Below are 18,809 nucleotides of genomic sequence, written 5' to 3'. Positions count from 1 at the left end.
ATAACGTACAGAAACATTTCCTTTGTTCCAAGAATTATTCCTAACGTTATAGAACCAGTCGCCATAATTACAGCTCATAGTTCCAGCGACAAAGCTTGTGCAGGCAATGTATCTATGACTTTATCGTATTTCAAAGTGGACTTTTCATTTAACAATGAACGATCTTAGATAGTGAAATAATTAACCTTAAACCTTTTTCTTTTTCAAGGGAGGAGTATTTACATAAAAACAATGTTTTTCAAAACAGCAACGCAGTTCTCTACGAGTATAGGATATTCGCCATGTGGCACCCACATTTCAACATAATCATCTCTTGTTTCCTTACCGTCTTAGATAACAAAAACCATCGCCATGATTACGTCTTCTCTGATAAGCCTTGGAAAGCATTCCTTTCTCCACATTTTTACAGTTTTCAAGGTATGTTGATAGCATGTTGATCACCATATCCTTCTAGTTAAAGCAAAAACTACACTAGTTGCAACTCCCTATCATTCATAAATTTCAGATTTAGGACCTACTATACTCTGTTTGCTCAGCACTTAGAAGTCATTTGCATAGTGTTCTCGATTCTTTCTCTACCATTTGCAACAACATGACTGGGTCATTTGCACGTAAAATATTCAGGTTTTTACTTCATTTTATTTTTTTATCATTCCAGCTTTTTAGCGGCTTTCATTTACTATTAGAAATTCAAGAATAATTATTGACTTTTTAATAATGATAATTATATTAATTTTGGAGATTGTTTAATTTTTTTTAAAAATCACTGAGTCGTTTCAAAATATGTTATAAATGAGATGGCTTTTCTTTACCCTAAACCCTATGTCGGTAACGTCTTCTCTCTCATGGTTTAGTGTTCGAAGGAAGCTCGTTCTCAGATGATGTCAGAAATAATAATTTGGAGATGCGAGAATCCGTTTTCGAATCAAAATGATCCATTATACTCTTTCTCTCTTTCTCATTATTACTTCAACCTCCAAATTTGATTGGCTTCCTCTGAACTTGTTCATAAAACTTCAGTGTTCATAAGACTCAAGTTTCTTGCGGGAGAGCCTTAGTAGGAGTGAGTTGTTTTCAGCAGCTACATCAGTAGGAGAGCAGGAGTGGAGTAAAAGGACAAGGTTGAGGAGGGGTCAAATGCGATGATGTAGGATATAGGGGAGAGTGAAAAATGTGATACCCAGTAACACATTATTATTATTATTATTATTATTATTATTATTATTATTATTATTATTATTATTATTTGAAGGGAGTAGACATTATTATTATTTTAAAATAGTGATGATAATGATATCATTATTGAAATAAAAATGGGCAATAATGTAAAAAATTTGAAAATAAATTTATACCTCACATCCAAACCTAACTTGCAGTCTCCCCACGGAAAGTTCTTCTAGCTGTACCACATGAGTCATAAAAAATTGGAACCTAAGAAGAGGGGTTACCTGGTCAGGGTAAACACCTCAGGTACTGTTTAAGAACTATGGTTTAAACTTCTTTTAAGATTTCTGTAGCTAGCCTACTTAGAATCCCCCTCATCTGTCATCTGAGAGGTCATAGTTTTGATCCAGCTGGAGGTGGGAATTTTTTATGGTTTGCATGTTATTACGTGTGTTTATTTTCATTACATTCACACAGTGGGGGACTCGAACGAAATTATATCTCTTGAGCAGGAGGTTTGGTCAAACTTTTGGATGCGGTGTGCTGAACCTAAGTAGATTCTTGGGTACTGTATATGGACAAATGCGTCAACTCATATGTTCTGTGGCCTCAAAGGAAGTGCAATAGTCCTTCCCCCAAGAAGCACTGTGCGTTTATTCCAGTCACATTTACTCATTGGGGCAATTTGAATTGAATGCTATCACCTGGGTCACTGATTGTTTAGGCAGCTGGGTACAATTTGCTGGTGCAAGATGCTCAGCTGGCCAGGTAGCTCTGCTGTATGAGTAGTTAGTTTCAGCATCTTTTATGACCTCTGTGGCCATTGTAAGTACTTTCTTTTCTTACTGAAAGATCTTTGGTTCAGCTCAATGTGAAATAGAAATTCGTTTCTTTATATTGCATGTCATGTTTTTAGTTACATATCATTCATTTGATGAGGTTGTAGCGAAGGTGAGTTATGAGGCAGCATCTACAAACTCACTAATTTATTCAAAACAACAAACAGAAAGGCCAAGGGCTCTTGCAAGCGGAAATGTCGTGTCTGACGCAAGGCAAACAAACTAGAGATTGATATACACTCTACTGAGTTTGTTTGAGAATGGAGAATGGTACACAATTCTATATACAAGTTGCGAACAGAGTTCTGATAAATATATCTGAAAAGCTGACACTGCATTGCATCTAATAGGAATGATACATTTGATGTGACATTATTATGAACGATAGTATACATAAAAAAGGATGTATGGTGTCGGCTGTTTCTCTTATACACGTGTGCTTGGCTCCTGGGACGGACTCTGAAAGTGCCGCCCCATTCCCATGCTAAAAAAGTACTAAAATCGTGAAAATTAAATGCACATATTAAGCCTTAACATCTCAATCACATATTTTATTTCATAAAGTTAAAACAAAAACAACGCAGCAGATTTACAATGAAACCCTACGAGCTGTGTTAGAAGCGAATTCGCTAATAACACCAAAGTCCAACTGATTAGTAATTTCATGCTCTACTGACAATACCTGCTCCAAAGATGCCAGAGTGCCACCCCCCAGACAGTGCCGCATGGGGCGGACTGCCCCTCCTGCCCCCTCCCCCCACTTAGTTATGCCACTGTTGGTGCGTATGTCAGGAGATTCTTGTTGTGAGGAGTGGATGCTCATAGGTTATGAGTTCGGATGGCCAGGTAAGATGGACGATTGTGTAGGTCCATGTGGGATCCCACAGAACTCCCCCCCCTCCCCACTTAGAGAGGCCTATTGTTGTAAGTCGGTGTCTGGGAGGTATGCTGGTTTGAGGCGATTGATGGAGACCCAGACAGTCCTGCCATCAACTGTCATCTGGTAGGCCTTGTCTCTTCTTTGCATGATCCAGTATGGTGCCGAGTAGGCTGAGGCTGGGGAGAGAGGGCTCTTTGTGCGGCCACTCATATGAATGTTTATTTTACGTTCTGCAGTTCATTGGGGACATACACTTTTTTGTCCATGTCGTAAGTCATCTTGGCCAGCATTATCCATTCAAATGTTTTATGGATGTTGGGCTCATTGGATGTTGAAAGATGTCTGCCAGCAATGTTAATGCTTGTCCGTACAGGGCTTCTCCTGAAGATGCGTAGAATGCTGCATGTGGTGACGTTCTCAGGCCCAGTAGGACCCAAGGTAACTCCTTTCGCTAACTCCCGCCTTGACATCTGGTGGTGAGTGATGCTTTCAATGATCGGTGTAGGCCTTTGGACGATGCCGTTGGCTTCTGGGTTGTAGGCCGTTGTGTGTACTATCTTTGTCCCCAAACTGTCTGTGAGGGCGTCCTATAAACTGGATGTGAAGTTGGCCCCCCTGTCATTCATGATGTTCTGCTGACCCATCCTATGAGAGCTTTCACACAACTCTCCGCTGTCTGATGCTATATCTGTATTACTTCTGGGCACCTGGTATTTCTGTCGATGATGGTGAACAGGCATCTGTATCCCTTGGAGGTGGGTATAGGACCCACTATTTCGATGTAGATGTGGGGGAGATGGCGGTGTGTTGTGTGGAACTCTCCTATTCTGCTCTCTTATGTGCCTCATTAATTTTGACGTCTGACATGGAAGGCATTCTCACGTCCACTTTTTGAAGTCAGTTTTCATTCCCCACCAGATTTACCGTTCCACTACAATTCGGGCAGTTGCGTGACCTGATGAGTGGAACAGGTTGTGGGTGAGGTTGAAAGCTTTCCTTCTGAGACCTGCTGACAGGTAGGGGAGAGGGCATCCAGAACTTGTTTTGCAGGCAATGGTCATCTCTCCATTGTTAATAGATAGGTCACTCCACATAAGGGCAGGGTGGTCCACATTGTCTTTTTGTGCCTCTGCTGTTTCGGGATATTCTATCCCGGCCTGGACGGTATTGGCACTGTTTCTCAACAGTGCATCAGCCACAGTGTTTGGAGACCCCTTCAGGTCTGTGGTTTTTGTGAAGGTGTGCACCAAGGTTGGTGGTCCGTTTGTATGACAAACAGGCCATCCTTTGAGCATGTGGTGGAAGTGGCAGATGGCTTTTTGGACTACCAGTAACACTCTCTCAGATGTGGAGTACTTTTGTTCCACTGTCGTCAACTTTTTGCTGAAAAATGCCAGCAGTCGATGACAATCATTTGTGTCCTGCTCCAGTACCGTGCCCATCTCCGTGTTACATGCATCAGTCATCAAAGTGAGGGACTTATGGGGTACAGGAAAGATTAATGTTGCTGCAGAGGTCATTGCCTGGTTTGCCAATAAAAATGCATTATCTTGTACATTTGACCAACATAAATTTTGGGGTTTCTTTTTAAACAATTATATATATATCAGACTCATGACTTTAGCAATATTGGGTATAAATCGATGATACTAGTTAATTAGTCCTAAACATTCTTGTACTGTTTTGATTGTGGTTGGTGTTGGGAAGTCTGTGATTGCTTTTACTTTTGCTGGGAGTGGTTTAGCGCCGTCTAGGCTTATTTGATGTCCCATGGATTCCACCATCATTTTTTCCCACTTGTATTTGTCTTCCCTTACTACAAGTCTGTTTTCTTTGAGTATTTGTAGCACCCTTTTAATGTGTTTTAGGTGTTGCCTGGGGTTGGGGCTAAATATGAGGATGTTGTCGACATAGGCAATGCAGAAGGGAAGATAGCCCAGGCGCTCATCCATTAGTCTTTGGAAGGTTGCCCCCTCGCATTCCGAAGGCCAAAGCAGCTGTAATTGAACGCATAGGTGCCAAAGGGGGTGATAATCGCTGTCTTCTCTTTGTCTTCCTTCACTACTGGAACTTGGAAGTATTTGTTTTGGTGTCGGATGCTCAGCAGTGAGTGTTGGTCGGGCTTTGTTTTGATGTTTAACCTCTGATAGTCTCCGCACAGCTGCCATGCTCAGTCAGGTTTTGGTACCATGTGGAGGGGGGATGCCCATGCGCTGGGGGGCTCTCTGGCATATTCCTGCTTTCTCCATTTCCCTGAATACTTGTTTTGCATAGGCGAGTTTTTCTGGGGCCAAACGTCTGAAGTGGGTATGGATGGGGGGACCTGTTTCTTTGTGGTGCTGGATGTTGTGCTTTGCTGGTTTATTTAAATCGTGCTGCAGGTCGTCATAGAAGACCTCTGGGAACTCCTGTAGGAGGCGGTGTATTTCTGGTGGTCGGGTGGCTGATGCAATGGGTACAGTTTGTTGTATCTGCTGTTGTGGTGACAATACGGTGGTGGGTTGCTTTATTAGTTGTTGCAGTGATGATGCAGGGACAGTTTTTGGGACCAGTTGTTTTGATGCTATGTCCACAGCAGGTTGTGCTCTTTTAGGACGTCTCGCTCCTAAAAGTGCTAATGTTACATCTGCTGTAATGTATGTCTGGCTGTAGCCTTTCCTGTTGAATGACAGTTTCATGGTCTGCCTCCCATATATCTTGAGTGGTGCTCCTCTAGCGGTGGATATGTGGATGTTGGTGGGTGGGGCGGGGTTGAGTTGTTCATGCGGCTGGCTTGCATGAATGATTTGCATGTCCCAGTGTCAACGAGGAATTCTGTCTTTGACCTCTCGTTCCTTATGAAGAAGCATGTTGGGCCTTTGCATTTGTACCTGGAAGAAAGACAGCAGAAAGCAGGCGCAGCTTCTCTTCAAGGCAACTGGTCTGCTAACCGCTGACGTTTAGTTGTTTGGGTTGCTGATGCGAACCTCTTACATATTTTTTGAGAACAGGCAGCCTTTGTCACATTTGTGGGCCTTTCAAACCTCCAGTGGAAGAAGCGCATTCCCTCTGGTGGTTTGTTTTTCTTCTGCCTGGTCTTTCTCTTGTTGTATTGTTTGGAGAAGATCTGCTTTTGGGTGGGAGCAGCTGGTTCCTCTGGGCCGCTGTTGGATACCGTGTCAGTTGACAGCTGGAACCGTCATGCTGCTGCTGCTATGGGTGACTGGGTGGGCTCCACTGTTCTGTGGCCTTTGTGTACTGTGCCGACCAAACTCAAGAATTCTTCGATGGGCATGGTGGAGGCATTGGGCATTGCCGTCACTGTTTGGCGGGGCAGTTTTGTAAGGAGGACCTCTCTCACAAGGTCCAGGGTTGACTCAGGTTGGCCATTTGCAGTGGGTAGCGTTATCAGCTGCCACAATTGCTTGTAGACATGCGATGGCCGTTCGTCTCCTATGGCTGCCCCTAGGTTGCCCACGAACTCCTTTGCTCTTAGGGCAGGCGGCATGCTGAAGGGTGACTTTAGCTGGTCCTTCAGTGATTCGTGGGTGACTGGTGCTTTAAGTTCTGCAAGCCATTCTGCGACTTGCTCGAAAACGTCGTCTGGCAGGAATTCAAGGACAGTGTCTGCTTTGTGTGCTGAGGAGGTGATTTTCTTCACCTGGAAGATTGTCTCCACCCTGAAGAACCAAGCTTCTGGGTTGTGGGGCATGAAGGTGGCTAGACGTATGGACACGGCAGCAATGCTGTCGCTGGAGAGGCTAGCATTGTTGGGGCTGGCTGGGCTGGTCATCTCCATGGTCACCAATGTAGCGAAGGCGTGAGTAAGGGGCAGTGTCTACAAACTTGATAATTTATTCGAAACAACAAACTGAAAGGTCAAGGGCTCTTGCAAGTGGAAATGTAGTGCCTGACACGAGGCGAACAAAATAGAAATTAATATACAGTCAACTGTGTTTGTTTGAGAATGGAGAATGGTACATAATTCTATATACAAGTTGTGAACAGAGTTCTGACAAATATATCTGGAAAGCTGACATTGTATTGCCTTTAATAGGAATGATACATTTGACGTGACATTATTATGAATGACAGTAAACATAAAAAGGATATATGGTGTCGGCTGTGTTTCTTATATGCGTGTGTTTGGCACGCATGTCAGGAGATGCATGTTGTGAGGAGTGAATGCCCATAGGGCATGAGTTCGGATGGCCAGGTAAGATGGACAGTTGGTCTATGTGGGACCCTACAAGGTAATTCAAATTAAACACTATCACCTGGGTCACTGTTTGGCTGGGAAACTAGGCAACACTGGTGCAAGGTGTTCAGCATCCCCAAGTAATTCCTTTGACTTCAGCTTCTTTTATGATTAACCCACCTCATACCTGAGAGGCCCTGTGTTCAGTCTTACAATTCTAATGTGAGGTAGAAATTTATTTCTATATAGTGCATTGTTGTGCATTTATTTCCACCGTATTCTCCGAGGTAATTTTAATCAATAGCTTTCAAACATGCCTCTGGTTGTTCCAGCAGTTTTGATAAGACTCGTGGAGCAAGGTGTTTAGCCTGCTCAAGTAATTCGTAGATACTGTGCAAGTACTTTGATTCCAGATTCTTTCATGACTTAAAAGTCCCAGTTGGAAGTTTCTTCACCTCTTACCCGAAAATTCCTAGATTCAGTCTCTGTCCCAATTTTAGGTAGAAACCTAAATACATACTATATAATATAGAGATATTATCTGTATGTTGGTATGCTCATTAGAATCCTCCAAAGGCATAAGTCTAAAATGCAAAAGTAAGATACTTTTGGCATTGCTCCCTAATTGCTTGGGAGCCAAATGATGTATGATAATGAAGATGAAATCTAAAACAAAAATTAGATGCCCTATGATTTCCACAGACTGGTTAAACTTTACTGATATAACAGCATAAAAAAAAAAATTTTAAGAAAAACAGTTGGAATCCTTTTGAGTTAAGGATCATAATTTTGGGCTCCTTGCGTTGCACAGAAGCCAAAAATGCATCTTTTGAAGTCCTATCCTTCCAACTGTAGACGTTCGTCATGATTTTTACTAAGTATGTGTCTACATCAAATTTCTATCTATAGTTTTTTCTTACTTTTCATTACTTTTGTCCATTTATGTACTTTTCATTATTTTTGTCCATTTATTTACTTCTCATTACTTTTGTCCATTAATCCATATGATTCTAGGAAATAATGAATTTTCTCATTTGTTCCATTATGAGAGAGAGAGAGAGAGAGAGAGAGAGAGAGAGAAAAGTATACCTTAGTTTTACCAGACCACTGAGCTGATTAACAGCTCTCCTAGGGCTGGCCCGAAGGATTAGACTTATTTTTACGTGGCTAAGAACCAATTGGTTACCTAGCAACGGGACCTACAGCTTATTGTGGAATCCGAACCACATTATAGCGAGAAATGAATTTCTATCACCAGAAATAAATTCCTCTAATTCTTCATTAGCCGGCCGGAGACTCGAATCGGAGAGAGAGAGAGAGAGAGAGAGAGAGAGAGAGAGAGAGAGAGAGAGAGAGAGAGAGAGAGAAGATCGTACTTGTGTTTCTATGTCTGTGTAATGCAGTATGCGTATAAGACTTTATCTGTGTTTTGATAAAGTGCGGAATCAGGAAGAGTGTTAGCGAGTATATTTAATCAATTCATCTTCACTGTGCTCAACTGCTCTCAGTTTAAATGCTTCTGTTTTGTTTCGGTACAAGGTTAGCAACTCTTTGTTGCGGGCACCAAGAATAGATTAATATTAATCATTTGGTTATTTGTGGTCAAACTTAAAACATTTTTGCGGAATTAAAACTTTTGTTTTCAATTTGTATAGACATTCCTAAAGAGAAAAAGAACGACACCACGAAGAAAAAGCGGTACGGTTAGGTTAAATTGACCAAAAGACAAAGATTTAATGAGACAGAATCGTAGGAATGAAGAAGGCTTCCTCAGATGAGGAAACGTACTGCAAATGGAAGAAATGATATACGAGAACAAATAGTTCTAGGAATATATATTTCAAAAGCCCGCTGTCTGGACCTCAAGTTAATAACACTAATAATAATACTAATTAGGAGGGAAGCCCCCTTATAAAAGTAATGACTGCCTCAGCAGAGTTCAGTTAATACTTCGCTACCTCTACTTGTCGTATTATTCCTTTTTCTGTGCAACGTATATCTTTCAACAGCTGGCCTGTATTCATCTCCCTAGGTATTCGCAGATGTGGGAACAGTGGGGTATTTTCATCTTCTACAAACGCAAAAGTACAAAGAGCGATGTTGCAAAGGGAGCCTCACAAAGGTCATTAACGGTTCTTCCTTAGGCAGTAGGACTCGTAATGAACGACTTTATTGATTACAAAGTATTAGTGAGAGCTAAAGAGGCATTTGTGTGGCTTTGACAAAGGGAAAGTGAGTCACGGTGTCGTAATCATGATTTTCACTGGTGACTGCTGGTGCCTATAATAAGCTTCAAGGCGTTTGGTTGATGCTAATTCAGATTACTGTAATCTAGTTGATCGTCGTAAGGGAGGCTAGATGCCATTATATTCTGAGGCGCAGCTCGTGAGGGCGCCTCTCAAGTGCAGGATCTGCAGTTTCAGTCCTAGTAGACGTGGTTGTTAAAAGTCCCCAACCATCACATCGGGCTTTTAGGTCTTGATACTATTGTAAATGTAGCCAAGCCTGTAGTCGGCGCCCATGATTGGGTTGGAGGAGAGGCACTGCTAGATCTCACATGATTCAGTGTCGTTGATTGGGTTTTTGGTACGGCATTGGAAGTGTTTTTCGTCCTGAAAGTTACTTTTTTTTTTTTTATTCACTGCCTTCATTTAAGACGAAAACATCAGTATTGTCGGCCCTTTGTATATTATTTACATTTTCTCTGGGGCTCTGTGCTGCTTCGCAGAATTGATGGTTGATTTTGGTAGTCTGTGGTCGTCCCTGTGGGCCAGGGCCACAACGAATAAGGGCTGACGCAACGATGTTGCCTTCTTGTAGTGACTGGGCAGAGTCCAGGAGTGTCTCATATCTCGAATCGCTTATCAGTAAGTTTGTGTTTATACACGCTCAAAACGTTGAGTCTCGCACGCTCCGCAGATATTTCGATCCTTATCCTTCAGATGTTCATTCCAAACATCGCACAGTAGTCATCCGACATCCATATTCGTCATCGGGTATTTTCTTATTAATAATTTTGGATCAGGGTAACTCTTTAATACATTCAGACCACCATTGCTTACCTGGAGTACGCTAACGTTGTCACCGACATTTTGCTACTTTTTGATATCTGTGGTTTTCTCGTTTTTTTTTTTTTTTATTTCTCCTTGAGTTCACACAATGTCCTACAAGAGTTCGTTAATTTATTCGGACTTAATGCAGATCTTTAGAGAGAAATTTCATCACTGTAATGCTTTCGCCAATTCGTATAAGGTAATAATAGCCTGAATAGTTCCCTCTGATATCAGACAACCATTGGTCATGCTTTTGGTTTAGATATGTGGATGACACTTTCATAATCGATCAACATGAAGAGCACTGCTTCGATTAGTTGCAGGAAAACTTAAGACGTATTGACTATAAGATTTCTGGCGGCCAATTCACTGATTTGGTTAGACCAGAGTATGATTCCTCTTGTCGTAAAGTGCATAGTAATAGCATAAGTGATGCTCTGGGATATTGGTTTCCCCATTATCGTCCTATTCTTTCAAGTTTTAATGCTCGGCCTTCGAAATTGTCGAGTTAAAGTGAGCGTCTGAGGAAAAATAAGGTTAACATTTAAAGGGTCAGGATACAACTCCTCGCAGAATATCAAATTACGGTGAAAAACAGCCATCGGCTGCACCGTCTGTAGACAAGTGTACCCCGTGAGGGGGTAGCCCCATCATTGGTGCACCGTAGCCATTACTTAAGGTTCTTTGTACGTTCCTCCGACCCCTAGCTGCTATAGCTAGCTGTACCTTCATAATCTCTCTCCCATCTTACTTTCCACCCTCTCCTCACAATTAATGCATAGTGCAACTGCTTTGGGGTTTTCTTTCTGTTACACCTTTCAAACCTTTTACTGTCAGTTTCCATTTCAACACCGAATGACCTCATAGCTCCAAGCGCTTGGCCTTTGGTCTAAATTCTATATTCTGTAGACAAGTGTAGACATACATACATAGACACTACACGCACACACACATTACATATATATATATATATATATATATATATATATATATATATATATATATATATATATATATATATATTTATATATGTATATACATGTGTTTATGTATGTATATATATATATATATATATATATATATATATATATATATATATATATATAATATATATATATATAGCATAATGTGGCTTTTTCTGTATGATAAAATGAGAGTATAACTCTAGTGCAAAATATTTCGCAGCTGAAAGCATCAGATTGTCAGTTTATTATGAACTGATATTATAGTATTATGGCTGTTAGATTAGGTTGACTTAGGTCACTATGAGTTTGTGTTCAGTGAGTAGCCCACATGTACAAACAATAAATTAAAAAAAAAAAAAAAAATGCTGTTGCAGCACGCTGACGGAAAGGTGGGCGCCAATCCTGGCATCCGTGTTCCCTCCGCCACAGGATTTATGAAAACTGACAGAACTTGCCTGGACTGAGGTCAGTGTAACAGAATAACCATTGGAACAATCGGCATAATGATAAACTAGTTTCTCAGATGAAGTGAAATGATGGTGTTGAAGAAAACTCACACTCTTTTCATTCAGTTTCGACAGCCTTCTGTCACACGAGTTTCAGTGCAACTCGCAGTTAAAAGCACGAAGGAAAATTCTGTTCATTTAGAAAGAAAAATCTATTTTTAACAAGATGTTATTAGGAATGATAAGGAGAATGACTTGACTGGCCGAACTAAGGACAAATGAGTTAAACAGTATTTTGGTGTCACAAAGGTTCGTCACTGATGCCAGAAACACTTCACTAAATAACGAAATACAAATCATTCTTTACTAAAAAACAATCAACGCATATACTGCGGACAAATGCCATCAGTAATAATGAATGTGCATGGTTGGAAGTCAGGATAGTTTCATGTCAATAGAGTTTATTTTGGGGTACGACGACTAGCAAAGAGAAGAAAGAAAAAATGATAGAACACGTCATTAGGCACTGACGCCTTAATATGGCAACGAACAGGGTCCTAAAGATTAATATGAAGTCAACACAGACTTCAAATAAGGCTCGAAACCCAGTAGGAGTGTCTTCCACGAGGAAGGCACGAGAAAGTAAGCGCTCAGCTTTGAAAAAGATTTGAGGTAGTCCGACGACAGTAGTTCAGTTCATGTGCGCAGTCAGTGGCAATAACAAATAAGCCACCGAGTCATCTGTAATCAGCGATTCTCCTGCATTAATGATAAGAGGTACTAGGGGAGGGTCTCCGGAGGCCACCAAACTTGGGTATAAAGAGCAAACGCGTGAATGAAACATTTTCTTTCTAATCACTAAACTCGCCAGAGCATCAGCTGCTAAACCCTTACTCTCCTGGGGTCAAACGAGAAGACTTTCTTCAGAAAGAAACCGAGCGGCATCTCTTACATTACTGTGAGTTGTTCCTCCCGAGTATTCCTTAGTGAACCCCAGTCTTTTCCCTGTTCTTTCCGTCACATTCCTTTTACTCAGGACAATATACAAATGCAGGGAATGTGTATAGTTTACACCAACCACCCATAGTGAACTTTTAAATTTTAATCTAAACTTCGTGGTGTAAAAAGAATGAGTTAAACTGGCCCTTTCAGAGAGAGAGAGACTTTCTTGACCTTCCTCCCATTTCTGTAGCAAACAACTTGCAGGAGCACTATGTAAACATTTCCTCAGAAAATAATGAAGGAGATTTACATTTACATCTCCCAAAATAGTTAATGAACCATTTAGGGTTCAATAACAAACTTCGTGTTTTCGTCAGACTTCAGAAACATAAATCCGCACAATCAAAATCCTCAGAAAAGATAATAAGAGCGTGGCCTGAGACCACTACAAAAGATAATAAGGATTAAGTCAAATCACAACAGAGCTTACCACCTTCTGTAATCTAAATTCATAAACAAATATTTCAAAAATGTCCACTTCTTTGCTCGAACATATTCGCGTACCTTTGTATATCGGGAAATTAAGAAACAACGCCCTCAGAACTAGAGATTAATCTGGAATTGCTGTTTTTGTAATCATAGCATTTTATTTTTCACTCCCAGATCTCTGGCGTTCAGAACATTCAGCAATACTTTCGAAAGTCCGTTCCGTCTGTTCCCAATCAAAAGAGTAAAAAAGCAGTTCTCATGAAAGAGAATTTTGAGGTAATTTCAGAGATGTAAAGAAAGTTAGCAATACCATGCAATGGTATCTCAAGTGAAGCTATAATGAAGGGCATTACGATTATAACAAAGCTGTAATGATGAAATAGGACAATGTATAGCAAAAAATATTAGAAATTCTCATAATAATGTGATGTAGTCTAAAAGATTCCGCAAAAACTCATAGGATAATAAAATCAGAAATTTCATATCAAGCATTATTTTCGATACCGTAGCATTTCAAGATTTTGCGAAAAAATAATTTATATTAGTAATCTTTACACACAAATGCGCATTATAATATTGTGTATATATATGTATGTATATATATATATATATATATATATATATATATATATATATATATATATATATATATATATATAGATAGAGATATAAATATAAGGGCCCATAAAATACTATTAATACGACAAAGCCATATAGTAAGATTGACAATACTTCAGTCCTGATCTCGGGTGATCAGGATTGAAGTATTGTCATTGGAAATATAATTGGTTTTGACTTATTAGTTATGATTTACGGGACTTTTTAAATAGCATAGAACACATTATAGTATGGATGGCATTCACACGCAAAATATATATGTATATCTATGTATAAATATATATATATACATATACTGTATATATGTATATATATAATATATACATATATATATACATTATGTATATAAATTATATAATATATATATATATATATATATATATATATATATATATAATTTATATATATATATATATATACCATCTATACTATAATTTGTTCTGTGCTACTTAAAAGTCACGTAAAAACATAATTAATAAGACAAAACCATATATTTCCAATGACAATACTTCAATCCTTTATAATTATCTATCTATTTATCTACCTATCTATAGATCTGTCCATCTGCCCTCTCTCTCTCTCTCTCTATTATATATATATATATATATATATATATATATATATATATATATATATATATATATATATATATATATATATATATATATATATATATATATATATATATGTATATATATATATACACACACACCAATGAGCAAGGGACAGGAATGCCCGAATACAGACATCAAACGGGAAGGAAGGCAGACAGTAATACTCTTGAATAGTCATTTGATTACATGTTTATCCCCAGCGTTTCATTATCCATGATAAGATCATCAGGGGTTCTAAAATTAAAAAAAAAAGCATTGACACTAAAAATTACAGAAAAAATATACAATGGGCAAAGTTAGAACAAAAAACGACAATCGACTTAAAAGGGAAATTTTACACAAAGGACACCGAGGAACAGGCAAAACACTGAGAAATTAATTAAAACAAATAAAACATATTAAAGAAAAGTAAAAATAAATTATATTTAAAATATTTATATTTTAAAACACTAAAATTTAAAATCAGTTTAAGAAAACAAATAAATAAATAAATAAAAGTGACTAAGGGTATGGAGCCAACCGGTCAGTACGACGCAAATACGGAAAAGGAAGTATTCGAAAAAGAAACAAAACAACAAAAACATTATTACTACGACAGGTGTAAAGGAACAGCCGAAGCCTGAGTGTTCAATTTCGGAACAAGCTGTTTTATCATCAGAGATCGGAGACTCGAGTATTGGTAGTTCCAGTTGGCTTGAAGCTCGTCCAATTATGCAGAAATCTTTGCTTTCGATGGGAGTTTTACAAAATTTCTTATGACTTCTGATGTTGGAGTGTTCGGGGTTGGAGATTTCTACCCCTGTACGAAAACTTGACCCCCTATGTGAAAATATGGGTATTTTTAGAAGTCTCCGAGTGGATCCCACATAAATCCCCGAGTCCCGCTTGGGGCAAGAATACTTATACACCACTCCGGAGGGAGGACATCGTAGCACAAAGCTGATCCTTAAATTTAAAAATAGGGCCAATAGTTAGGGGGTTGACAGGAACAAGTTTAACATGCAAATGTTTTGAATTATGCTCGTAAATTTTTTTCTAAAATGGACATCATGACAGTGGGAACTTGACATAAAAGCGTAGTTTGGGCACTGTAAGAGTATAACGCTCAGTGAAAAACTTCTTGTTAAGTATTTTATTGAGGCTATTAAAAACTGTCTTTGAAGGAAAACAATTGAGTTTAAAATATTCTAAAAGAAAGGTAACTTCATGAAAAGCTTTCTAACCAGAGGTGAGGGAAAGGGTCCTGTGAAAGAGAGTCGCAACGGAATTATTCTTAAAATTATAAAAGCAATAACTGTAAAAATGGCACCTAATCCTGTAAAAGTCTTTTTTCTAAAAATCGTGGTAGTAAAATTTTTGAAACTGAAGGGTCAGCTTTGTGCTACGATGTCCTCCCTCCGGAGTGGTGTATAAGTATTCTTGCCCCAAGCGGGACTCGGGGATTTATGTGGGATCCACTCGGAGACTTCTAAAAATACCCATATTTTCACATAGGGGTCAAGTTTTCGTACAGGGGTAGAAATCTCCAACCCCGAACACTCCAACATCAGAAGTCATAAGAAATTTTGTAAAACTCCCATCGAAAGCAAAGATTTCTGCATAATTGGACGAGCTTCAAGCCAACTGGAACTACCAATACTCGAGTCTCCGATCTCTGATGATAAAACAGCTTGTTCCGAAATTGAACACTCAGACTTCGGCTGTTCCTTTACACCTGTCGTAGTAATAATGTTTTTGTTGTTTTGTTTCTTTTTCGAACACCTCCTTTTCTGTATTTGTGTCGTACTGACAGGTTGGCTCCATACCCTTAGTCACTTTTATTTATTTATTTATTTGTTTTCTTAATGTGATTTTAAATTTTAGTGTTTTAAAATATAAATATTTTAAATATAATTTATTTTTATTTTCTTTAATATGTTTTATTTGTTTTAATTAATTTCTCAGTGTTTTGCCTGTTCCTCGGTGTCCTTTGTGTAAAATTTCCCTTTTAAGTCGATTGTCGTTTTCTATGTTCTGACTGCCTTTGTATATTTTTTCTATAATTTTTATTGTCAATGCTTTTTTTTTCTAGAACCCCTGATGATGTAATCATGGATTATGAAACGTTGGGAATAAACATGTAATCAAATGACTATTCAAGAGCATTTCTGTTCGCCATCCCGTTTGATATATATATATATATATATATATATATATATATATATATATATATATATATATATATATATATATACATACACTTATATATACATTATATATGTAGAATCTACTAGTCACTTTTTACCAGATACATATGTAATTGCAATAGCCACAATGCCCTCTTAACTTCTCGAATTCTTCGAGCTTTTTGGATCTTAAGGCTCTTGGCATATCCAAAATAGCCCGAAGAATTCGAGAAAGTTAAGAGGGCATTGTAAATTACATTACATATATATATATATATATATATATATATATATATATATATATATATATATATATATATATATATATATATACTCACATACATACATACAACACAGTGTTATAATGCGCTTTTGTGTGTAAACATTACTAATTATAATTTTTTTCACAAAATCTTGAAATGCTACGCTATCGGAAAATATTGCTTGACAAGAAATTTCAGTTTTATTATATGCATTTTTGTGGAATTTTTTAAACTGCATCGCATTATTATGAGAATTTATAAATATATATTTATATATACGTATATATATATGTGTGTATGTGTGTGTCAGTGTATAGAATTGATAGCTACAATGAATAATAATAATAAAAAATGACGTTTCAACTTCTCCACTTCCTCAGACTTTTTTGAATATGTATTATTCCATAAACCTGTATTCGAGCCGATAATAAATGAAACTTGATCACCCGTGGCAGAGTTTATCCCGACCTAAGAGAGGTTCCAACCACGGCGCGCTTTTGCATTTTGCTTCCTAATTTTTTTACGTACTTTAAATTCAGTTGGTCTGTTGCCGGAATCTAAAAGTTTTTTATTATCTGGCCTTCTGTTTTCCTTATCTATTTTTTTTTAGTTAGGGAGAAGGGAACTGTTTTACTGTGATAGACTGACCAAGTGATATTGAAGAAAAGTAGGATTTCTTTGTGCTAGGTTTTTCGTGCTACAAGACAATTTTTGTCCATTCAGTCTTCTAATTTGATAAAGAAAACAGACCTTTATTTGTTCCTTCACAGGAGGTCATGTCTCCAGGACAGTACGACATTCCAATGGACCTTTGTGTGAAGACAAGAAGAAAGTTACGCTTAGAAGAGTTTCTGCGGCAAAACCTCGACCACGCCCCGGCAGGTCACGTCATACAGTGGGTGAACCGCAACGAAGGTGTCTTCAGGATACTCTGGACACATCAGAGCTCAGGGGCATTTACGCATGATGACGCAGCGCTTTTCAGATACTGGGCACTTGCAAGAGGTATGGTGCTCTCCAAATCATCTGTTCCGTGCGTGAAGATTGGTAAACATACAACAACGATAATAATAATGAATGATAATGATGATATTAAAATTTTCATTAGTTAAGAGTCAGATAATATTAATTTCACTGCTTCATTTAAGTATCACTAATGGGCTCTCTTTCCCAGGGAAACCAGCCAATTTGTCCTCCGTCGAATTAAAGCAGAGTCTTCGCATGGCACTCAATAAGTCTCCCTCGGTGGAAAGGGTGTCAGCCTCCCAGGACGAATTCCGTTATTTCAGATTCACTGGTAAGATTCCTGTACTGTCCTGAAAATCAACTTTTGCCAGCGACATTATTATTCGGTGTGTGTGTATATATATATATATATATATATATATATATATATATATATATATATATATATATATATATATATATATATATATATATATATATATATATAATGTGTGTGTGTGTGTAATTATGTATGTATGTTTGTATATATGTAAGTATATATATATATATATATATATATATATATATATATATATATATATATATATATATATAATATCTATATATATACATATATGTATGTATATAAGTATATCTATGTATATATATCTATGTATATCTATATATATATGTATATAATATATATATATATATATATATATATATATATATATATATATATATATATATATATATATATATATATATATATATATATATATATGAAGATGAAAAGAAAGTGATGCATTCTTCAAGATTATTCCAGCCAACGTTTCGAAGCATGGCTTCATCATCAGGACTAAAATTCAAAAACTGTGGCGATCAAAATCAGCACAAATGACTCGGCAAAGAGAATTAACAGTAGATTAAATATATATTCTAAAAATAGAAACGTATAATTAAATCCAACCTGACACCTCAAAATATGGAAACTGAATGACCAAGGCCACCACTCAAAGAACAACGAAACAGCTGAAGCTATAAACAGAGAGGCAGAAGACTTTTCATTGATAGAACCAGCTGTTTTATGTTATGAGTTACACTGTTCAATACGCCTTCTTAAACTAAACTGTGTAAATCTTGTATTTCCTTCGATGATTTTGAAATCATCGATTTCAAAATGAGAGTTCTCTTATTCTGCCCTCTCTGTTTATTTTTGTTCTTTGAGTGCTGTTCTTGGTCACTCAGT

General features: G+C 37.8%; 1 protein-coding gene across 3 annotated transcripts in view; it reads left to right on the top strand.

Annotated features, from left to right (window-relative positions):
* The window catches only part of LOC136850591 (interferon regulatory factor 4-like), a 281,743-nt gene that overhangs the window by 253,977 nt on the left and 8,957 nt on the right, over nucleotides 1-18,809 (top strand). For 2 of the 3 annotated variants that reach the window (XM_067124257.1, XM_067124255.1), the window contains 2 exons: nucleotides 17,386-17,620; nucleotides 17,790-17,912. In XM_067124257.1, the coding sequence (XP_066980358.1) occupies nucleotides 17,392-17,620; nucleotides 17,790-17,912 (352 nt within the window). In that variant the 5' untranslated portion in view covers nucleotides 17,386-17,391. Of the gene's footprint in view, nucleotides 1-12,342; nucleotides 12,483-17,385; nucleotides 17,621-17,789; nucleotides 17,913-18,809 lie in introns of those variants that run through there. The other variant, XM_067124256.1, reaches the window with a different exon arrangement.

Source organism: Macrobrachium rosenbergii, chromosome 22 (genome assembly GCF_040412425.1).
Source record: "Macrobrachium rosenbergii isolate ZJJX-2024 chromosome 22, ASM4041242v1, whole genome shotgun sequence".
Classification (NCBI taxonomy): Eukaryota; Metazoa; Arthropoda; class Malacostraca; order Decapoda; family Palaemonidae; genus Macrobrachium; species Macrobrachium rosenbergii.
Note: the sequence above shows the minus strand (reverse complement) of the source record. Positions and strands in the feature narration are given on the sequence as shown.